The sequence below is a fragment of the Cydia fagiglandana genome, chromosome 22 (assembly GCF_963556715.1).
Source record: "Cydia fagiglandana chromosome 22, ilCydFagi1.1, whole genome shotgun sequence".
Taxonomy (NCBI): domain Eukaryota; kingdom Metazoa; phylum Arthropoda; class Insecta; order Lepidoptera; family Tortricidae; genus Cydia; species Cydia fagiglandana.
Window position 1 is genome coordinate 4,086,554 of NC_085953.1, and position 24,694 is coordinate 4,111,247.

At 37.3% G+C, this 24,694-nt stretch overlaps 2 protein-coding genes across 2 annotated transcripts; both read right to left on the reverse strand.

Moving 5' to 3' along the window:
• Positions 1-76: 76 nt before the first annotated feature.
• LOC134675659 (uncharacterized) lies at positions 77-23,292 on the reverse strand. The gene is made up of 15 exons (XM_063533989.1): positions 22,981-23,292; positions 22,032-22,679; positions 21,823-21,950; positions 21,101-21,365; positions 20,891-21,018; positions 20,284-20,438; positions 11,192-11,308; positions 10,484-10,603; positions 8,970-9,029; positions 5,050-5,166; positions 4,668-4,728; positions 1,584-1,695; positions 992-1,077; positions 151-334; positions 77-94 (listed from the first exon to the last, which is right to left on the reverse strand). The coding sequence occupies exons 1-15, from the start codon at positions 23,074-23,076 to the stop codon at positions 77-79; spliced, it is 2,295 nt and encodes a 764-aa protein (XP_063390059.1). The 5' UTR covers positions 23,077-23,292.
• Positions 13,891-15,612, reverse strand: LOC134675560 (uncharacterized). Its single transcript, XM_063533840.1, has 3 exons — positions 15,330-15,612; positions 14,712-15,028; positions 13,891-14,437 (listed from the first exon to the last, which is right to left on the reverse strand). The coding sequence occupies exons 1-3, from the start codon at positions 15,449-15,451 to the stop codon at positions 14,430-14,432; spliced, it is 447 nt and encodes a 148-aa protein (XP_063389910.1). The 5' UTR covers positions 15,452-15,612; the 3' UTR covers positions 13,891-14,429.
• Positions 23,293-24,694: the final 1,402 nt, after the last annotated feature.

Here is a 24,694-nt window from a genome sequence, read left to right on the forward strand (position 1 = left end):
TAAATTGTTGCCATTTTTAAGCATTTTACGTCAAAACTGTGACAGTTACGTAGAAAGTGGCGCCCTCAATAATTTTCTACAATTTCTTGTCGGACTAACAATAAGTACCTGTTCAACTGTGGCACCGGGGCGGGGGCGGGGCTCCTCCACGGCGAGCGCGGGGGAGGGGCAGGGGGGCTCCTCCACGGCGAGCGCGGGGGAGGGGGAGGGGGGCTCCTCCACGGCGAGCGCGGGGGAGGGGGAGGGGGGCTCCTCCACGGCGAGCGGGTCGGGGGGCGGCGCGGGGGAGGGCGACGGGGGCTCCTCCGGCTCATATTTCACTTCCACTTTTACACTGAAATAACACCTTTATTTCTAGTCCAATTGTATAATTATACGGAGTGAAACTAAATAAAGGTGTATAAACAAGTTACTGTCAAATTACTTCTTATAGTGCGTCTCGTGAGCTTTCTATTGAAACTAAACTCGATGTGTTTGTGTTCATCCCTCATCCGTCGAAGAGTTCCTTTGGCTATTTTCCGACTGCATCATCAGATCACCGCCATGTTACCATATCATTACATTATCATCGGAATTACGGAAGTTATCACAATTTTAACTGGATCAAATACCAGGAAGTGATTTAAATTTTAGTTACATAAATAATCGATGAAGGACCAATGAGGTCCAGAAAGACCTGTGTGACATCCAAGCGGCTGAATGGCGTCGGATCGCACAGGACAGAAACGAATGGCGAAATCTAATGTCGGAGGCCAAGATCCACTTCGGGTCGCTGAGCCAGCGAAGTAAGTAATCAATGAAGAGGGGGGGGAGGCCTATGCCCAGTAGTGGGACACAGTGGGCTCTGAACAATAATAATAATCGATGAACATTCATAAAAAAGAATCTCCTCTTTTTTTTGAAGACGGTTAAAAATTTGAATCATATTTGATCCTGATCTACAAAGAAAAGCTATTCACAATGAAGCTAAATAAAAATGTATAACACATACCCATCTTCACCAGTCTCGTAGAGTGTTAGCAAGTTTTCCATCACCAGTTGTTTTCGTATCACCGCCAATACTGCCTGCGTTTGGTTCTGAAAAAAAAAAGTAATTTCTCATGTTTCACTCTTCATGTCATGGAAAATGGAGTCGCTGCACAGTTGCGCCAACGTTGCGTTTAGCAGCAGCCATAGAGTTGGCTACGCCGACGCTCCGGAGACGCTAGTGTGGGGAGTCTATACAGAGTTGCTAAAAAATAACTGCATTCCCGTTGCCAGGGAGGTTTTGGGATTATAATGAGCAACTTTTAATATGGGACCAACCTCGAAATCGCGAAAAAAAATTTGGTTGTTTCATACATCTTGGCTGGTCCATTTTCTATGGGAGGGTAAGTCTTTCGTGGTTGATCCCATAGTAAAAGTTGCTCAGTATAATCCCAAAACCTTCCTGACAACGGGAATGCAGTTATTTTTTAGCCACCGTCTATGCTGCTGATCGACGTAATGTTGGCGCAAATGCACAGCGACACTATTTTTCATAGCGCTGACTAGACGCCGACGAAGACGCTAGGGTCTCTATAGGTTGCGTGGTAGGTACTGACCTGTGTGGCCCCCTTTGGCGAGCGTAACACGTAATGCGCGTAATGCGCTTCGCTCGCCGCGCACGCCACGCAGAGCGCACCGCACAAGCACTGCACGCACCAGAACGAAAACCTGCACGTAACAAATACAAAGTTAAAGTTAAAACACCACACACATAGTTTAAGTTATGCTTAATTTGCTTGCATGCTTTTAAATCTTTAAACCGAATTTGTATGTCATTGTTCTTTTTCATATTGGTGAGCAATCAAAATTATTTATAAAGAATATTTGTATTGTATTGTAGGTACAAAGCTATTATCCCTTTGACCACCACAGACGTCAACTGACGCGCGCGGCTACGGACCAATATAAACCTTAATGCATTCCGATAAGGTTCACAATAACGCGCCACGAAAGTGTGGCGTTCTAAGGATTATAGTTCTTTTCGCTACACCTCTTAGGGCTCTATGTACTCTTAAAAAACTGATGAGAAAGTTACATTTTATTCCGCATGAGTGGCAACGTAATTCGATGAAAATTTATAAAACTGTTGCATAATAGTTACAAAGAGCATATAATCACTACGTTTTAAGAGTCGGCACTCTCGAACAATCCTCGAACCGAATTATGAACGTACATATCCCAACACACCAAATACAGGCTTAAAGATCTCGCATCCAGGCCATAATTGTTAAAAAAAGAAAAACCACACAATACTACCAACACAAAAAAAACAACGCTAGGGCTCGACACTTCCAGTACCTACTGTTTATCGATATCGATAAATGTGCGATACGTGCTGCTGTATTTACCTACTGTACTACCTATTAATAAAATAAAAGAACATTATATATATATAAACAATTTTATTTTACATGATAAAAATAACATAGTTTATTATTCAAGTAGGCATATTACAATATGCTGAATTCGCGCGCATTCTTTTTTAATCTGGTCCCTTTTTATTGAAGGCACTGGATGGAGAATGATTTCCACAAATGAACTTGTTTCCATTCAGCTTTTGAATAGGTAAATAAATACGCCAAATCCTCATTTCCTTTTCCTCAGCTTTGCCCATAATCGACATCTGAAATAAAGAGATTATCGATAAAATTGGTCGTACACTATTCGTGTCATAGGTTACTTAGTTTTTTACTTAACCCTTTACCGCATGGATTTTTTATTCTCCCCGAATTAAATATATGTAATAAAACACTGTAAATGTAACATAAAAAAAATTGTGAAAAAAATCTATATTCGACCCAACTAAAAATAATACCAAATAACAATTTATTCCAAATTTGGTACTTGATGTATTAGAGGCTAACCGGAGCCCGATTATAAAACTGGTCAAATTTGGAACTGTATGCAATATATGTATGGAAATGTAAGTTAAAAAAAAACCCTTACATCTTCAACAACTATTTATTATTTTCATACTTATTTTTGGTTAGGTTTAGGTCATGGTAGCCATTTACCACCATACGGAACGTATGCTTCTTTGTCATTGACGTAGTAAAATAATTTAATCGTTATTGGTTATCTGTAGCTACCAGCTGTCACCGGTTCTCTACAGATTTTTAACAATGCGGCTAACGTACCTATCTTTATACAAATAAAATAATGAAGTAGCAAGCTATTTCTTTATTTTGTTTTTATTGGCAAGCCTGAGTGCATAAGGTTCCATATTTGTCTAACTGACAAAAAAATCACTAACGCATAATGTTCCATATTAGTCCAATCCTTCTAGCTTGTAACGCATACTGTTCCATTTCAGGAACAAACTTTCACGACATCATACATAGTAATTTGAATATAAATGCTTACATGTTTTACCGTATAATCTCGCGGCATTTATTTTTCTAATACTCGACGCTGGAAATTTATTTATTGCACTTAAAATAACAACGAAAATCTAATTACAAAGTAGTCAATCACACTTGCATGTAAAATTGCCGGACGTCGGTGGAAATGATAATGTCATATGGACCACAAACTAGTTAGAAGCTGTATCGAGTACAGAAAACGTTTAGTAGTATTCATAGTTTCTACCTCTTACAAGTTCAGTAACATAGATGACGCTTATATCAATCCACGAGGATAATATCATTCCGTTCCAAATTTGGACCCATATGCGGTAAAGGGTTAAAAATACTTTATTCACAAAATATTTTCGTTTTAATCATGGATTGTACACGACTAAAACTAATTAAATTAGTAACTGTTAACGACTCAAAGTAAAAAATGAAAATATTGCATACAAACATCAGTTTACCGACCTGTTCGGATCAAGTTGGAAATTTGGCCAAAAATGCGTCAGTGGTTAGTCTTCTTACACACCCACTACAAACTTCACATTTCCTTAAAGATTTGGCCCCCATTTAAATAACAGCTAAAGTTATTTTACCAATTACAATAAAAAATAACCACGTATTTTCACGTTCACGACAATTCAAATGACGTTTGACGTTTTACTACCAATCATACCAACCTAAAGAAAAGTAAGTATAATACGTCTATGTTAAAAGCAAGTATGGTATGTGCCACCAAAATGCAACAGCAGTCATTTTAATTCGATAAGATTATTTCTATGCCTCAATGTTGGTAACAAGGGCTTTCATAATTTATCAAAGTATGGGGTGTCGATGGGCATAGTTATTTGTTTTACAAGCGGGCAAAGTTGTTGTTTAAGCGCTCGTGCTAATATTGATACCCGAGCAAGCGAAAGATTCCAAAATTGAACCACGAGCGTAGCGAGTTCGAAAATTGGAATCTTGAGCGTTGCGAGGGTTTCAAAGCACGAGGTTTAAACAACATTTGCTCCCGAGTGAAACACAAAATTTTTCACCACGCCAACCCGAAGCAAATATTAAATGTAAAATATCAAACCAAATCATATCCAAAGGAATGATATTAAACATTTATCATCCAAAATCATCATTTAAAAGTCAAAGTTCTACCAGCAAAGATAAGTAAACAACTCAAAAATGCATTTGATTACTTTGCCTCACATTTGAATAAAATGAAACTTTGCTATCAGTGTTTAAAGTGCAAAGTAAGCCTTTCCGTGCTGGTGTGGTGAAAATATCTAAAAGGACACTCACCCGTCGATGTCTGCTGCACAATCCTTGCACCGGACTTCGACATCTTCAGTAACTGCTGCAACTACAAGTCAAAATAATACTTTTCATCACATTTGCTCGGTAAGCGTGTTATTTCACGCAGCGGGGGGTAAAGTACATTTTACTACCACGGGAGTTATAGTTTTTAACTCATACGAAAAAAGTAGGTTCTAAGTAATATACTTGTTATTATTCAAGGTATAAAATGAGTTTTATTTTCAAAATACTAACGTTTATAATTGTCTACATTCAGTTAAAAATATTTAATTTGATTAATTTAACAGTCGTTTAAAATATATCTACACAATTTTCAATCATGGCTGAATGCCAGATTGCTCTGTGCCTTTTGTGAGAAGTAACTTGCCTGGTGCACTGGGCTCGGATTGTATGGGCGCGCTGTCGTCACAAAACAAGGACAGCGTCACGACGTCGTCGGGTAATTTGGTTTTCTCTGGAACCGGCGTCGGGGCTTCGGGAACATCTATATGTAATATAGCAAATTTAATCGTCAGGCGTGGCTCACTCCGCGATTTCGTCGCTTTGCAACAGGTAGTTAAAAGTACATCCGTTCCCAGTGGCGGATTTGCAGTCTTTGCCGCCCTAGGCCCCAAGCCTTGTAGCCGCCCCTTTCTCAGCATCAGCACCCAGCATATTGACTACATTTAGATCAGGCAACGAAAAGATATATTATAGAGGGAAATGCTTGGGACACATTTTTTACTTATTGTTAGTAACTTTTTTGGACTCGTTAGGAGGTGAACATATAAAAAGTCCCCTTGAGCGGGGGTTTGGTTTGAAGGTCACATTTTTTGGTTTTTCGCTTATTAAGGTAAATGTACGCTTCACCGAATGCTTAAGCCCTAAACTTACGTTTCATTTTTTTATTAGTTCTGATATTTTCTTACGAATATGTTCAATACTAAAATAGAAACAAAGATAAATTTGACCTCATTTAAACATACCTATAAATTACTGAAATGATTGGACGTGTATTAAAAATATTTTTAAAGTAATTTCTTCCAATTTTCTTGTTTGTACCGTTTACCGAACTAGGAAACGTGATTTGCACATTATACCAAATAGGGAGCCCGCATTACCGAACTAGGAAATAATTGTATGAAAATATGGTGTTGAGTGGTGCTCAAACTTCAGTAGTTCACTATTAAATCCCTACTATGCTTCGTTTTTTAGCATTATAAAGATGGTAAGCGATCTTGACGTGTCTTTTTTATTGAAAAATACTTTTGAAAAATAAGTCAGTAAGTAAGGTACGCAACAATTATAAAACATGTACGCATATGTATAAAAAAATTTGGCTGTTTCATAAATTTTGGCTGGTCCATTTTCTATGGAAGGGTAATTTTTTTTTCACGATTTCGGAGTTGGTCCCATAGTAAAAGTTGCTCAGTATAATCCCAAAACCTCCCTGGGAATGGGAATGTAGTTAATTTTTAGCCACCCTGTATGGGAACCCCGGAATTTCATAACAAAAAATAAAAGTTTAAAAAATCTCAATCGCCCACGACGAGAGGAATCAAAAAAAAATTTTTGGACATCTAGGTTTGGACCACCCTGTATAAAATATTATTGCTTCATTATTTTTATTATCCTATTCAGTTTTTTTGTCCACATTCCAAGACTAATATCAGGCGTCCAATGCAAAACAAGGCGCAAAAGCGCTGGCATTGAAATAATGGTCACAAAAAATAAACATATAAATATCGACCTAGCCGTTATCGTAATAAGGATGATATTCTCATGAACGTCGAATAGAAACATGGCCAACGCAAACATGAGTTCGGTAGCAGAGACCATGGGTACCATTCACCGAACGACCGTTCGGTGAACGAAACATGGAAAATATGTGGAACCTATTTCGCGAATGGATTTTGAAAATAGTATTTAAATCGTAATCAATGTGGTATAACTACAAATCTATCATTAAATTTAATACTTGAATCCATTACAAAACCGTACATGTATAAAGTTCTTGCTAATACTGACGTAAAATATCTAAAATTATTGTTTGATAATAGTCTTGCCAAAAACCTTATTTTGATGCCAAAAAGTCGTAAAACATGAACATTTCAAACGCAGTTTTATAATAATCTATATAGGTTATTGTTGTTCGGCAATTGCTCATAAAATTACAAATACATTAAGTTATTTGTGAAATTAGGTAGTTAATCTAAATAGTTCGTAATCAACCATTAAAAAAATAATTTCAAAAACATACGCTTTCCCTGATTCCGGACGCTGTTCGATAATACCTTCCAATCAAATTGTCGGTGTACTCATCACCGAACTCACATTAAGCTTAATTTCTGATAATATGACTACGCACTAAATTAATTAAATTTATAAAATACACAAACTAATTAAGTAGTCACACTGAAAAACCATACTTTGAAACACAGAAATAAATTAAAAAGGTTTTATGACCTTAAGAAATATACGCAACTTCTTACCGATTTCTTTAAGGTTGCCCATACAAAGTGGCAATCGGCAGCAACGATCCGTTTCGATCAGTTGCCACCTCCCAACTGCGGGACAAATTGGCCGACTCTGAGGCATAGTGGAAGGGATAGGTATTTAACTCGTGGAAAAAAAATACGCAAGTAAATATCAGCTGTAAATAATCGACTTATAGCCTAAAATAGAAGAAATTCGGTGGTACGGACGGATATTGAGCGTTCGGTGAAGCGTACTTTTACCTTATATCTCAGAAACTATACGTCCTTGTGACGTGATCATAGGAAAAAAATAAGCAAATACTTATTCATTTTAAGTGACAGTTTTACCAATAACATTGACTTTTCATGTACCTACAAACACATTCAGAAAATTTCAAAAAGAAAAACGAAAAACATTTTTTTGCCAATTTTTTGAATAACTGCTAGACTATTTATCCTAAAATTATAAAAAAAAATTGAGATTCTTACAATGAGCTCTTTGATTTGATATGTAACACGATATAGTTTGAAAAACTTAGTTTTAAATTTTCTCATTTACCCCCCAAAAATGGCCTCCATATTTAAAATTCATTTATTTACGTTACACGTTACACGTCCATCTTTGGGTCACAAACTTACATATGTGTGCCAATTGTAACTTAATTGGTCCAGCAGTTTGGGAGAAAATAGGATGTGACAGACGGACAGCCAGACGCACGAGTATAAGGGTTCCGTTTTTTCCTTTTGGGGTAAGTACGGAACCCTATAAACGGGGAACAAGGCGCGAAGGCGTCAACACTGTGCGAAATCGACGCCACACTCGCGTTCGCGGCTTCGCGCCGCGATTCGCGCACAGATGTGGAGGGCCCTCCAGATATCGTAAAAATTGTAGCTTGTAGCAAATTTAACCAACTTTCATTTTGTATAATGATCATGTCGTTAGAACGCATAGTTTCTGAGATATAAGCGAAAAACTCAAAAATGTGACCTTCAAACCTCTCTCTTCCCCCGGCTCAAGGGCTACGGCCGGGGACTTTTGATATGTTCACCTCCTAGATAGTCCAAATAAAGTTAGGTACAAAGTCAAAAATTGTGTTTCAGGCATTTCCCTCTATAGGTACCTTTTTTTGAGAATTCGTTGCCTGGCCTAATTTTGAGTTATTTTTTGTTATCATCAGCGAATTTTTTGTCACAATTTGCCGCCCTAGGCCCGGGCCTACTGTGCCTTATGGGAAATCCGCCACTGTCCGTTCCACACCAATTTTGGTGGCTAGCCATAAGCCGCTCGTGGCGCTGTCGCCACCTAGCGGCTATACCTGTCCTGATCGTAACAGACGCGTTTTGTTAGTGAGTGAGTCTTCTGTACCTAGTACTTTTATTTATTTTGTGCTATCGTGAGACATACTAACATTACCTTTTGACGCCGGGTCAAACACAAAAGCTGTCACACGCTACATCATCATCATCATCATCATCTCAGCCTATATACGTCCCACTGCTGAGCACAGGCCTCCTCTCATGCGCGAGAGGGCTTGGGCTATAGTCCCCACGCTAGCCCAATGCGAATTGGGGACTTCACATACACCTTTGAATTTCTTCGCAGATGTATGCAGGTTTCCTCACGATGTTTTTCCTTCACCGAAAAGCTAGTGGTAAATATCAAATGATATTTCGTACATAAGTTCCGAAAAACTCATTGGTACGAGCCAGGATTTGAACCCGCGACCTCCGGATTGAAAGTCAGGCGTCAGGTCCACTCGGCCACCACTGCTTCAAGAATGAGAATGAGTCAAAAGAGAATGTGAAGTTAGTTAATAGCAACATACATTACCTGCTTCTATCAACTCTGTTTTCTGCCACGAGAAAATGTTTTCATGTGTCTCGCCAATCTCTGAAACAATAAAAAATATCCCTTATACATAATAATTTTTTTCCTTTAATTAAAACAAAACCAACTACTTTATAGGTTAAAATTTCATTTTGTTTGTTACGGCTGGGCCTTAGAAGAATATAGAGAAATAAAAGGTCAAAATTATTTTCGTTGTCTTGTCTTTTGTCAGGCCTATGGAACTCTCCGCGCGAGCTCGGATTTATACCTACGAATCTGCTCCCGTTCACGGTAGAAAAGCAAGCCAGTTGGTTGCCACACGCGCTCACGTACGCACGTCACCGCGCGCCGCATTGTCAATTTTTACGATAGTTACAAGCTACGTAGTACCTATACCTACCTACCTACCATGGTACCTACCTACTATTGAATGTCTTTAATTAGTTAAACATGTAATGTTTATTATGTATGACAAATGTATAGTTTTAGATATCTATCTATTTGAAATAGGTACCAAATTTTTAATTTATTTTGGTAAATGTTTATTTTAACGACAGTAAGTTAACTTTACACCGGAAAGTGCCTACTCATTTTTGCTCTGGTTAACTTATAATTAATTACCTGTATTCATGGTGTTTCTATTATTTTTCTTTTTTGTGTAACATTAATCTCTATCTGGTTTTAAATTACACGAAGTTTTAAAACTAATTCTTGCTGGGATTATTGCGCAGTTTATAAAACGGCGTAAACACTGCGGTTAGTGCAGGGACATATGACCTTTTAAAATGACTATTTCGCAAACACTAACGCATAATCGGAATATTAGGTATAATTTAAGATTTAGCTTTCCTTTTATTTCACTCCGCTGTTTATGTAGGTATTTATTTATCATTTCTAAGCGTCAGCAACCCTAGCGTTGTGCCGGTGCGCACGGTGCGGGGAGCGGCGCGTTGAAGGTCACTCTATTGTATTTTTGTGTAGGTATCAAAACAGTAGGTATTTGCGTTTGGTTTGTGAGAGATAAGTATCTGTTCGTAAGAACTATTATATAATCTGTGCTTTTGTCCCCAAAAAATGTGAATGAGTGGAGCTTTTTTGTATGGGGTGAAAATTAGTTTTTAATTTTTCTCAAGAGAATTATAATCTGCAGTTAAGATTTTAGAAAGACATGCAATAGCACTCAACTTTTTTTATTTATTTGATGAAAGACAAAAATAGAAGCGTGACAGAGTGGTCAGAGACAAGACAACGAAAATAATTTTTACTCTAATATCAAATATATAATAGTTTGTCAAGAACTGTCTCATTTCAAACATAGACAGAGAATCATACTAGGTATCTTTATCTTACACTAGTACTAGTGTAAGTTCAGTTCAGTTTCTTTATTGGTAAAAAATATTTTAAGATAAAGATTAAGATAGTATGATTCTAGATTCTGGTGCTAGCACCCAAAAGAAAAGGATGAGTATAGTTTTTTTTGTTCTTATTTACTGGCAAATTTGGTCTGATCAACTAACCTGGCACAGGCGAGGGCAGCGAGTCATTGTCAAACGCGTCTGCGTCTGTCTCTATCGGATCATCAGTCGCTAGATCAATGTCTAATTTGCTACTTCCATCCTTCGTTGCAGGTTGCACTTCTGTAGACAAAAAACTCTTTAGAATATGTGGCTTTACATTATAGAAGGGTCCTTATGCTTCATCTGCAATAAGGACGTTTCTATCAGAATTTCTGTTGAAATATATATAAGATAATAGGAACCTTATTGCACTTGAACTCTTCTGTGGAAATGTTATGTCATAAGTGACTCGAGGCTAACATATTTATTTTACCCCATTTGTAACAAAATGATATGATAGTGTGTGAACTTAGTGTCATTTTGTGAAATTCCATAGTTTGGTTTTCACGGTAAAAACGCCAGAACTATTGCTAAAAAGTATCAGGAACACTATATCTAGAACTATGGTCTATCTATCTAGAACTATGGTGCATGGTAATAGAACTCCAATAAAAACGTGATATGCTAGACTTTGATATGCCAACTTCACAGACATCAATAAGGCCTAGTTTCCCCTCTGGGTGGAAGGTCAGATGGCAGCCGCTTTCGTAAAAACTAGTGCCTACGTCAATTCTTGGGATTAGTTGCCAAGCGGACCCCAGGGTCCCATGAGCCGTGGCATATTGCCGGGATAACGCAAGGAGGTGTTTGCAGTTTGCACTGACTTACCAACTGGCGCTGGAAGTGTTTGTTTCTTATAATACAAATGGTCTGAGAGGGCCTCAGCCTGTTCTAATTGTGGTATGGATCCAGCTGCAGTCTTATTCGTACCAGTATCAGTTGTACCTGTAGACAAAAGTTAATACCGTTAATAATGAGGTTATCATCGCAAATGACATTTTTGGCTCAGTCAGCTCCAAATATAGGTTAGCTGGAAGAGATCCCTTATAGGAATAAATTCGCCTATGTACTTCCATTACTGTAATTTATTTTTGTAAACCTGTTTTGTGTACAATAGTGATTACTACTACTACTACTACTACTACTAAATATACCTACAATTAAGCACAAAGTGGTCGAATATATATTTATTTAATTAAAAATTGAGTCACGAAACGAGGTCCTTAATACAAATACCATTTGTTTTATTTATTACTCAAATAAGTGACACAGCATTACAGTAAAAGCCAAGGCAATGTGAAACTACAAAATAAGAATACAAGAAAACAACAAAAAAAAACTACAAATAAAAAGCAAATACCTAGCAAAGTAGTAGCTGGAATTATTTGAATTTAATTTAACTTCAAAGACAACTTAAACATTAGATTTGGGAGACGACATAACAGCGTGGCTCCGTCGCGTCGTCTGACTTGGCGTAGGATTTGGCAGGTTGCCCCGGAACCGCCGAAACACCACACCCTTCGGCCAGAAGTCCGCGCCATACCACCATACCATATATGGCTTATATCCTATTTGATGGACAACTGACAACATTTTGCTTCTATCACAATATAAAACCCTTAAATTAGCAAATAAATTAAAGACAGATTATCTACATATTACTTTAATCATCTTCATAAACCATGGAAACAAGTTCCTAAATACCAAAAACATCCATGATGTATAAAGTAGTACTTTTGTGCTTCATATTTTTGCACTTCACTTCGAAGGTACTGTTAGGCGGAGAAAATTCAAACCTTCTTGACCATCACGTCGAAGGCACTGTTAGCCGTGACCATTAGGGTCAGAGCTGTGTCTGGGCAATTGGGATTACAAGGATCACTGGATTAAACTGTGTTTCCACCAGAGATGTAGCCCCTCACTATGCTTCCTCGCACCTCTGATGAATACGTAGCCTTAGTGAACTTACTGGATTAGTGAATACAATAGGCCATACCTTAAGAGGTACCACTGCCAAATAAAGCTTAAATAATTACCAGAGTTACAAGGTCCAGCAATGGCTTCTACATGAGATTGTGAAACTCCCTTGTATTGTATCACTGAAGGTCCATGATTCTTGATAATGTTTGAAAAAATATGACTAGGAAAATCAACTAGCATGTCATCTGGAAGTGGATCAGCATGTAAATTTTTTGATGGTATGGCAGATCTTTTGAGCCGATTTTTCTTCTTATTAAAAGCCTTGTCTTCAAAGTGATTGCCACATATATATTTCAATTCATGTAATTTCTCTATTGGAACATATGCTAAATCTTCTTTTCCCACTAATTTCACCCACTGCCTGCATCTAAAAACATTTTATCTTTAAGAGCCCATCAACTCTAGTGCCACTGCTAAATAATCGTGATAATTTAAATTTAAAGAAACATATTTAAAAAAGGGGGCCACTACGTACTGTATGTTGTATTTAAGTACCTTTTGAATACATCAAACTAGTTTTTATGTTGCTGGATTCGTCGCTATGAACTCAAAACAAAAACGGCCGTTTTAACTTTGGACGCGTTTGGATATGACTGTAAAGTCATATCGCATGCAAGATAGTTAGACCAAGAAAAGTCTGCAGCGATTTTAATACCTAGCCCACGCAGTGCATGTGTTATTTAAAATAACACTTGCACCGCGTGGGCTATCAAACTCGCTACAGACTTTTCTTGGTCAAACTCTATCAGGAAATTTCACTCATCTTACTATATTATTTACATTGATAAACAAACAAAGCTGCAGTTATCGATACTTGTAGTACATCCCTAGTTGACAACGAAAATGGATATGAAATATCTACTTTTCGATGTGTTTATAGCCTGCTACACCAAAATAAGGCTACAAGTATCTAAAGCAATACTTACCGGTCTTCATCCAACGGAAATTTCGCCATGAACATTCTTTTTTTGGAAACATCGCGTGTGTAGCGATTGCCACATATTTCGCATTTGAAGGTCTTGATTTTCGGCGGCATTTACACAAAATCTATGGAGTCACTATATGTTTTTAACAGATTTGATTGTATTTGAAAATGGTAAAGGCTATTGAAAATTAAACTCCAAGAAATACGCGAGTAACACAAGCAAGGCGTCAAGACAAGCAAAGCAATATGACTGACAGTTGGCTTGCAGTGTTGCCAACTCGGATTTTGAAAATCTAGACTTATGTCTAGATTATGCCAAAGTTGTGCCAAAGTTTTTTGAAATATGCTAAAAAAATGCTAAAATGTCACTTGAAAATATACGCTCCGTTTCGTCGTCGGTTTTGGTGTAGGATTCGTTCGGCAGGTTGCCCCGGAACCGCCGAATCACCACACCAGACCTGTGGCCTATTTTATAAACCTACAAGTTACAATTTACAAGCGGAAGTCTCTTTCTAACACATAGGGTTAGAAAGAGACTTCCGCTTGTAAATTGTAACTTGTAGCTTTATAAAATAGGCCACAGGCCAGGCGGCCAGAAGTCCACGCCATACCAATACCACCGTGCGATATATGGACTATAGACTAGACACACATTTTTGTTTTGTGTTTATTGAACGTTCATTTTTTTGGCTACTTATTAATTTGTTACAAATGTATAGAACTCACACTGAGCACTTAGATACCCTGCAGCCACACTTACCTTTATTGAATGATCAGTTTATTGTATTGTTGCCAGGAATCATCATATATTTACATCTGTCGCTTGTTTATACAGCGCTACAGACGCAGGCCTATATATCTATTTGATGGACAACTGACAATAACATTTTGCTTGAATCACAATATAAAACACATAAATTAGCAAATAAATTACTTTAATAATAATAAACTATCATAAACCATGGAAATAAATTCCTAATAGCAAAAACAACAAGTAATGCTTCATATTTTTGCACTTCACTTCGAAGGCACTGTTAGGCGGAGAAAATTCAAACCATCATGACCATCAACGGCAGGGCACCCGTGTCTGGGCAATTTGGATAACAAGGATCACTGGATTAGTCTGTTTCCACCAGAGATGTAGCCCTTTGCTATGTTTCCTCACACCCCTGATCAATACATAAGAATAAGATTGGTTTAGCGGGTTTAGTTTACATAGCCTTAGCAAGCTCACTGGATTAGTGATGACGCTCTACTGTGAAGTGTCATTCTATGGAACTATATAAACAAACCGCCATATTGAAATTGTCAAAGAAATTTACTAGTGACTTTTATTTACAATAACATTGTTAGCAAGTTCTATAGAATGATACTTTAGTAAGTTGTAATACAATAGGCCAGACCTTAAGAGGTACCACGGCCAAATAAAGCTTAAATAATTACCCGAGTTACAAGGTCCAGCAATGGTGTCTACTTGGGACTGTGAAACTCCCTTGTATCGTATCACTGAAGGTTCATGATTCTTGGGAATGTATATTTTTGAAAAAACATGACTAGGAAAATCAATCAGCATGTCATCTGGAAGTGGATCATCATAAAAATTTTTAGACGGTATGGCGGATCTTATGAGCCGACTTTTCTTCTTATTAAAATCCTTGTCTTCAAAGTGATTGCCACATATAAATTTCAATTCATGTAATTTCTCTATTGGCACATATGCTAAATCTTCTTTTCCCACTAATTTCACCCACTGCCTGCATCTGAAAACATTAATCTTTAAAACAGAAAACTTACACTTTTTTTTTATATTTAAGGTTAAAATAAAATCGTTTGATTCGAAAGTATTAAATAACATCTATTATGTATGGGTGGTAAACACCAATGAAAATCTTCGAATAAATATTATATTGCATTGCATGTTGTCATAAAATTCCCTACATTTAAGGCAGAATCCCTAATTCACAATGATATGAAATATGTTATGAAACATCTAATTTATTTTGCTTGCTGTTTCATATGCAGCCCAAAAATATTGCTAAAAGTATCTAAAGGAATACTTACCGGTCTGCATCCAAGGGAAATCTTGACATAAAGATCCTTTTATTATTTTCACTATTAGAGCCAGAGCATATTCCACATATTTGACATCTCCTAAACTTGTTGTTCACTTTCCTCGGTGGCATTTATTAAGATAAATCACGTGTCTAAAGACACAACAACAAAAACTTAGTTAAACAGTAAAGGTACAATACGACTTTCTTTTCTAATGACAATCCAATCCAAGAGATCAAACATCAGAGCCAACATGGCATTGGCATACGAGCCATAAAAATCATAAAATGCCCATAGACTTACAATATATAGAGACGGGGTCTCAGCGAGCTGTCACTGTTGCCACTTGCCACTTTTGTTTAGTGTACGATTAACAATTTAACACCACCTTGCTGTAGCCATGTCGATAAAGTCATATCGATAAACTATCGACATTTCTTACAATTTTAATTTTACTTCAAAGGTTTGACGATATCTAAAATGAACAAAAACGCTTTTATTCTTTATTGTGGTTATCAGATCACAATTTTATCGTCTCGCCCCAGCAGGGAACCAAGGGAAAGTTCAGATATTTAATTAAAATACATAAACACCTACTAAGATATGTGTTCCGCAATAATTGAAATATTTTATTATATTCTAATATATTTATTATTCAATAGCATTTCAATTATGTATATGTTTAACAAAGATATTGAAGCTTCAATTAATTGCTATTTCGTTCCACTGTGCAGCATTTATCGATATATAACATGATTAAAATCGACTTTTCACATCCCTAAAAGAGCACACATACACAGCCTGGATGCATCAAAAAAGGCAACACTTGATTTGAAGTTCACCTTGTCAACAGTATGGTTGTCCTTTTTTGACAAATGGCATTTTAAAAGAGCGAGGAGAGAGAAATGATACTAGTTGCTGCGCCGTCAAAGAGAACAGAAAAGGTAGGGGCCTTGTCTCAGCGAGCTGTCACTGTTGCCACTTTTGTTTAGTGTACGATTAACAATTTAACACCACCTTGCTGTAGCCATGTCGATAAAGTCATATCGATAAACTATCGACATTTCTTACAATTTTAATTTTACTTCAAAGGTTTGACGATATCTAAAATGAACAAAAACGCTTTTTTTCTTTATTGTGGTTATCAGATCACAATTTTATCGTCACGCCCCAGCAGGGAACCAAGGGAAAGTTCAGATATTTAATTAAAATACATAAACACCTACTAAGATATGTGTTCCGCAATAATTGAAATATTTTATTATATTCTAATATATTTATTATTCATTAGCATTTCAATTATGTATATGTTTAACAAAGATATTGAAGCTTCAATTAATTGCTATTTCGTTCCATTGTGTAGCATTTATCGATATATAACATGATTAAAATCGACTTTTCACATCCCTAAAAGAGCACACATACACGTTTTTACGCACACATACACAGCCTGGATGCATCAAAAAAGGCAACACTTGATTTGAAGTTCACCTTGTCAACAGTATGGTTGTCCTTTTTTGACAAATGGCATTTTAAAAGAGCGAGGAGAGAGAAATGATACTAGTTGCTGCGCCGTCAAAGAGAACAGAAAAGGTAGGGGCCTTGGGTTGGCAACTGTCAAAGGTTTGCATAGATGGCGCCATCATAGCTTGCCCCTTTTTAGGGTTCCGTACCCAAAGGGTAAAACGGGACCCTATTACTAAGACTTCGCTGTCCGTCCGTCTGTCCGTCTGCCCACAAAACAGATAGGTACAGAAATCAATCTGGGTCTCTATTGTTTCCCAAATAGTTTTAAGTCATAATGTATTGTTTGTCCGAATTTTCGTTAGTCATAATTGGTTTTTCTCAGAAACGCGTAACTTTTCAGGATTGCCATAAAACAAACCTAACCTAACCTAACCTATCTATAGAATAACCTTAGGAAAATCCTGAAAAGTTAACGGTTTCAGTTTTATGACTAACGATAATATGACAAACAATACATTATGACTTAAAACTTTGTGGGAAACAAAGGGACCCCAATCAATCTACATACAAAGCGCGCTCGAGCAACGCACACATAGACACTGCTCACGGACACGATATCTCGGACCGGTTGGGACCAGTGCGTGCGCGAGTGCCATCCGCTTGAGACACGCGTATGTGAACTTTTTTGTGCAATAATGGAGGAACAAAAAGAAAAGTTATTATAACTGGTACAGTGGACGGTTGTTTAAATTCAACATTAAACGGTGAATTGTCGTTTTTAAGCTAACAGTGGTTTCAGAGAGAATGCGAATGCGAATTTATTACATTGTACATGAGAATGCGAATTTATTACACTTTAAAATAGTTGAAATTTTCACAGATGATGTATTTCTGTTGCCGCTATAACAACAAATACTAAAAACAGAATAAAATAAAGATTTAAGTGGGGCTCCCATACATCAAACGTGATTTTTGACCAAAGTTAAGCAACGTCGGGCGTGGTCAGTACTTGGATGGGTGACCGTTTTCTTTTTGCGTTTTTTTCCGTTTTTTTTTTGCTTTATGGTACGAAACCCTTCGTGCCCGAGTCCGACTCGCACTTGCCCGGTTTTTTCTATGAGATTTGGCTTAAAGGGCTGGCATCCAGGGTATTAAAAAAACAAAAATTTGACACAATTCTAGGGATTGACAGGGCAAGCTATGATGGCGCCATCTGCTAAAAACTTCCACCGGCCAACCCCATTTTTGACGGTCTCTTAACTCTCTTAGCGTCTTAGCCTTGTCGGTAGCGACCCCGCTTATGAAGCAGGAGGGTTCGAATCCCGATAAGAGCGTTTATTACTTACCTTTTTATTTTTTTATTACAAATATAGTAGTATAGTAAATGTAGTAGTATAGTGGGTAGTGACCCTGCCTGTGAAGCCGATGGTCCTGGGTTCAAATCCCAGTAAGGGCATTTATTTGTGTGATGACACAGATATTTGTTCCTGAGTCATGGCTGTTTTCTATGTATTTAAGTACATATTTATATATTATATCCCATCAAAAACATAAATGTAAAAAAGGAGAGCCAAGTTCAATACAAAAATTATGCTTGGCTGTGGGGTTCGCCGCAAAAAGAATGGAGATTTAAATGAGTGCCAAGTTCTATGCAAAATCCAAATATGTATTTATAGGAACAAAATAACATTATAAACAAGTATTAAACTCTATTTCTTTGCTTTATTGGATACCTATAACAATTGCTGTTATTTAAAAAAAATGTGAGATCTTAAAGTAGGTTAGATTTGACTTGGCCAGTTTTCATTACATCAATCATTTTATAAAGTTATTCAACATATATATTTTGTAATTCTGATAAAAACTGGCCAAGCCAAATCTAACCTACTTTAAGATCTCACATTTTTTTTAAATAACAGCAATTGTTATAGGTATCCAATAAAGCAAAGAAATAGAGTTTAATACTTGTTTATAATGTTATTTTGTTCCTATAAATACATATTTGGATTTTGCATAGAACTTGGCACTCATTTAAATCTCCATTCTTTTTGCGGCGAACCCCACCCCACAGCCAAGCATAATTTTTGTATTGAACTTGGCTCTCCTTTTTTACATTTATGTTTTTGATGGGATATCAATACTTTTTGTAAAGAAAACTAGGCAGGTATTGAGATTTAATGTTTTTTCTTGTGTTTCCGCTGCATGTTTTTTACTTCTGTTCTTTGTATTAATTATGTGGTGCCACGCGCCGCCAACGACACACCGTGGGCCGGTTGTTTAGCGCGTATTACAGGTTTTTTGTATGGGGACCCCCCCTATTTTTTAACTTTTTTTATTTTTAGATTTTTTCCTACGCTTACACACAATTACCGAGCTGAATTCCAAATTTCATCCTTCTAGGTCACCTGGAAGTAGGTTAGGTTTAGGTACTATATGTCAGTCACAATAAAAAAGAAATTTGTATGGGAACCCCCCCTATTTATTTATTTTTTTTGTTTTTAGATTTTTTCCTACGCTTACACACAATAACCGAGCTGGATTCCAAATTTCATCCTTCTAGGTCATCTGGAAGTAGGTTAGGTTTAGGTACTTATATGTCAGTCACAATAAAAAATGTTTTTTTTGTATGGGGACCCCCCCTATTTTATAACTTTTTTTAATTTTTAGATTTTTTCCTACGCTTTCACACAATAACTGAGCTGGATTCCAAATTTCATCCTTCTAGGTCAACTGGAAGTAGGTTAGGTTTAGGTACTTATATGTCAGTCACAATAAAAAATGGTTTTTTTGTATGGGGGGGTCCCCATCTGCCTTTTTTTTTGTGGCTTTTTAAGTTCCGACATCGGTCACATTTCCCACGTTTTGCGCCTAAGTTTTATTTTTTTAAAACGGTCTCTCACTAATAAGGCGCGTTCACATTTAATTACAATTTGATAGACAAAACCAAACACAAATTAACTATGGACGCGACGCGACGTCGGAACCTAACAGCTTTTGTGCTATGTAAGAGGGAGATAGCACCTTCAACTAAATTTACGAAAGTTAAGTTTTAAACCAAAAAAGGGGGAGGCCTATGTTCAGCAGTGGACGTCTTATGGCTGAGATGATGATGATGATGATGAAGTTTTAAACGCACCCATAAGTGAGAGCGAGAAAGAAATATCTGTTTCTCTCTCTCACTTATGGGTGCGACGCACCAAGGTCGCGGTGCGGTGCAATAGTGTGTAGGTAACTTTTAAGAAAGTAGAGGATCGGAATCCATATGCAGAACAGCTGATTTTGCTGAGGTATTTATATAATGTTTGTACAGGAGGAAGGGGTAAAATATTTATTTTACGTATAAATTCATACGGTGGGGCGCACGTACCGATAGTGTGTAAGGTGGTCGCCGTACGTGCGTTAAGGATGCAGCTATAAGTTGGAGCGTGAAAGATAAATTTTAACCGCACCAAGGTCGCGGCGCGGAACGGTAGTCTGTTACGGCTTTAAGACTTACCATCCATCTTCTTCGTTTTTGCCATTTTTCGTAAAAGAGTTGAAGTGGATTTACGGTTCATCAAAATATTTCGTAACTTTCTACAAGATTTACATCTTGGGTACTGTCGATTTCTTTCGTAAGTATCATCACCAATAATCACACCTTTACAAAGTCTGAAAATGGATGTAATTATTAGATAAATTAGTTTTTATCTTTATTATTCTCCTCTGTCATTGTTTATGTATAAATAGCTAGTACTTTGATCAACAGGTACATAATAAGAGTTCTTAAAAATACAAATAGTCGAGTTTTAATAGGATAGGTTCAAGAATTAAGACCTATTTAATGTACCGTTACATACAATATTTTTAATGAAAAAATGTTAAATATAATCAAAGTTATCCTTTTATTTTAAATACAACTGTTACATTATGGTATGAATATTCATAAGACGACTGCTAATTATCGCCTACACCCATAGTACAAGCTTTGCTTAGTTTGGGGCTATGTTCTTCGTATTCGTAATGAAAAGTAGAGTGTTTAACTCGGGTGAAAGGCACCATTTCAGCCTCAGACTATACTCTCACTGCGTTCGTCCCTTAGTTAGCAATCTACTAAAACTTACTTATTGTCGTCAATCTGAGTACCAACACACAAAGGCCATCTTTCAACAGATTTTAAGTAATTGTAGGTGTTGTCATATGAATTAATTTTCTCCTTAAGTGGCAATTGTTCTTTATTGGGAAAAATTACCTGCAATTGAATAGCAATTATGTTTAGTTACAAATTCAAATCATACCAACCCAATTTTATTGTTACATTAATAAACACTTACAGTGATAGTTAGATCATCATTTAAACGTATATGATGTTTAATCTTATGAGTTTTTGGATCCATTCTCATAAATTCCAGCCCGTTTGGATTTTCTGCATGTAGCCAAAAAGGCGGCAACAACGAAAATATCCGAAACTTACTTTTAAAATTCTCTATTGGATTTATTATTACGTCGGTATCCGGATATTGACTCAACAATGGTTCCGTAAAGACCTGTTGTATCTTTTCATAAGTATCATCACTAACAATCACACCTTTACAAAGTCTGAAAATGGATGTAATTATTAGATAAATTAGTTTTTATCTTTTATTATTCTCCTCTGCCATTGTTTATATATTAATAGTGCTTTGTTCAACAGGTTTCTTAAAATACACATAGTCGAATTTTAATAGGATAGGTTCAAGAATTAAGACTATTTAAGACCTATTTAATGTACCGTTACATACAATATTTTTAATGAAAAAATGTTAAATATAATTAAAATTAGGCCTACGAGTTATCCTTTTATTTTAAATACAACTGTTACATTATGGTATGAATATTCATAAGACTACTGCAAATTATCGCCTACACACATAGTAGAAGCTTTGCTTAGTTTGGGGCTAGGTTCCTCGTATTCGTAATGAAAAGTAGTGTTTAACTTGGGTGAAAGGCATCATTTCAGCCTCGGACTATACTCGCACTGCGTTCGTCACTTAGTTAACAATCTACTAAAACTTACTTATTGTCGTCAATCTGAGTACCAACGCACAAAGGCCATCTTTCAACAGATTTTAAGTAATTGTAGGTGTTGTCATGTAAATTAATTTTCTCCTTTAGTGGCAATTGTTCTTTATTGGGAAAAATTACCTGCAATTGAATAGCAATTATGTTTAGTTACAAATTCAAATCATACAACCTAATTATATTGTTACATTAATAAACACTTACAGTGATAGTTAGATCATCATTTAAACGTATATGATGTTTAATCTGCTGAGTTGTTGGATCCATTCGCATAAATTCCAGCCCATTTGGATTTTCTGCATGTAGCCAAAAAGGCGGCAACAACGAAAATGTCCGAAACTTACTTTTAAAATTCTCTATTGAATTTATTGTTACGTCGGTATCCAGATATTGACTCAACAATGGTTCCACAAAGACCTGTTGTAATGTTTCATAATCCATTGAATTATTAGAATCACTTTGATCTTCTGATAATTCCTGATGTAATGTTTCATAATCCATTGAATTATTAGAATCACTTTGATCTTCTGATAATTCCTGATGCTCGGTATTGATTTGTTGTTGCTGCTCGTCCTTAGGTTGTTTGGGGTATGGTTCAAAAGATTGCTCTACGTGAATAGTATTGGCTTGGAGTTCATGTTCGGGAATGGGAATAAACTGATGCTCAATCGTGGGCACAGCTTCTTCCTTAAGCGTTTTTCTTTGTGTAGGAATATATTTGCGCTCTCCTTTAATAGTTAACTTTTCGTACATATTTATATTTTCTTCTTTAAAATGTAGATGGCAAACATAATCATTTGTTTTTAATGCAATTCCTAATGACTTTTTCCAGCTTTCTAACTTCGCCGGAGTCTGAGAATGAATAGAAACATGAAGATTTGTTGAAGTGAAACTGTGAATTTATTAAGATAAATATAAAAATCACAATAAAATACTTTATTAAATAACTAGCGACCCGCCCCGGCTTCGCACTGCTTAACAAATTATACACCTAAACCTTCCTCAAGAATCACTCTAATGATAGGTGAAAACCGCATGAAAATAGAACCGAAACCGTCCAGTAGTTGGTTTATCGCAAACATACAAATAAACCCACAGGCAGACGCGGCGGGGTACTTTGTTTTATAAGGTGTAGTGAAAATTACATACTGACCGTTGGTTGAAAAAATGCTACGGACTTCGTAACATTTTTCTGTTTTTTCCCCTTACGCCCACTTCGGCAACCGTTTACGATGCAAACTTTTCCCATTTTTACTACAGAAAATACATCCTATAGCGGTGGATTTGCCCCAAGGCCTGGTAAGCACAGGCCCGAGGTGACTAGATAAGGAGAACCGTGTTAAGTCCGGGTGCTACCCTAGCGCCACCGGAGAGATTTCCAACTATTATTTCACCATAAAATTATTTTACCATAAAAGATAGCTCTCCTTTACGTCTAGCCAAAGAGCAAATAATCAGTACATAGTACTTTCTACGTCTACCTAGCTAGCTAGTGAGTGTCGTGACAGTTGACATTGACACACGCCATAGTAGGTACCTCTATGACACACGCACAATAGGGCTATGTTCCGAATCACGCTCACAACGCTTAAGCGGCATCCAGACGGGACTAATCAAATCGGTCGATTTGATCAGAAATGAAATTGGCGTCAATCTCCTATTTTAGATTTATGGCGATATTTGACTTATTAGAGCCCTCTTATCTTAATTGAAAAAATGCTCCTAACGAAAATACTGGCCTCACAAATTGGTATTCTTGCGTCTGCACCTCATTTAATCGGGAATATCGGTCATTATCGGCGGTTGAATTCGGCGAGCCAAATTGGCGTTTGCGTCCGCACTAGAGATGCAACGGATAGTTGTTTGGCCGGATACCGGATGTTCGGCCTGACCATCGGCCGAATATTCGGTATCCGGTCGCCGAATATTTGGCCGGCGGAACTATACCTTCATTTCGGTTTTTCAGATGCGCATTGTGCAGGTTTTGATCTGTTTCGTAGTGAACGTTCGCGCGGACCCATTTCTAGGTTCGAAATGAGTAATCCAGCTCGTGGCTCGTAAGCTCTTCGAGCTAATATATTTTAAACACTAAAGGAACGGCATAAAGTTTATAACCGAATAACAAGCCGAACGCAAGTGTAAACGCAAGCGCGTGTCCCAAGGCCCCAACGTTGTCTGTTCTCTTTAGCGCCCTCCAGACTATGCGCGTGAATCGCGGGCGAAGCCGCGAACGCGAGTGTGGAGTCTAGTTCGCTGATATGCGAAATCGACTCCAGACTCGCGTTCGCGGCTTCGCGCCGCGATTCGCGCACGAGTGTGGAGCGGGCTTTAGACGGCGCAGCAACCACGGATTTAGAATTTAATAATCCGGATAGTGTACACTGGGCAAAAAGTGTGTCCACATGAGACATCAAACCTGAGCCCTCCATCTCTTTCTAATTAGGGTGACCATAAGTCATATGTATGTGGGATATTAGCATAAGATGGAATGTATAGTTTGGCCAGGATCTTTTCTCATTCGTGCAAAATCAGAGAGAATCATACTGTATTTTCCATATGCTAGTATAATTGTACCAGAAAAGAGGTGGATATAGTTTTTTTGTCTCTCCTGTAAAACGCTTCACACAACCTTACTTAATTTAGTCGTTATAAAGCCCCCTCCCCAGACTATGCGCGTGAATCGCGGGCGAAGCCGCGAACGCGAGTGTGGAGTCGATTTTCACAGACAGCGAAATCGACTCCACACTTCGCGTTCGCGGCTTCGCCCGCGATTCACGCGCATAGTCTGGAGGGGGCTTAACAGCTTTTAGTCGTTATAAAAGCTGTTACAGATGGGATGGGCGTATTGAATCGCGATCGTGGTCGAT

Coding starts and splice junctions, on each gene's coding strand:
- LOC134675560 (XM_063533840.1), bottom strand. CDS start 15,451: ATGCCACCGAGGAAAGTGAACAACAAGTTTAGGAGATGTCAAATATGT. Junction 15,029..15,329: donor TTTCCCTTGGATGCAGACCG/GTAAGTATTCCT, acceptor TAATGTTTTCAG/ATGCAGGCAGTGGGTGAAAT.
- LOC134675659 (XM_063533989.1), bottom strand. CDS start 23,076: ATGGGAAAAGTTTGCATCGTAAACGGTTGCCGAAGTGGGCGTAAGGGG. Junction 21,951..22,031: donor ATGATGATCTAACTATCACT/GTAAGTGTTTAT, acceptor ATTCAATTGCAG/GTAATTTTTCCCAATAAAGA. Junction 21,366..21,822: donor ACTCAGATTGACGACAATAA/GTAAGTTTTAGT, acceptor ATCCATTTTCAG/ACTTTGTAAAGGTGTGATTG.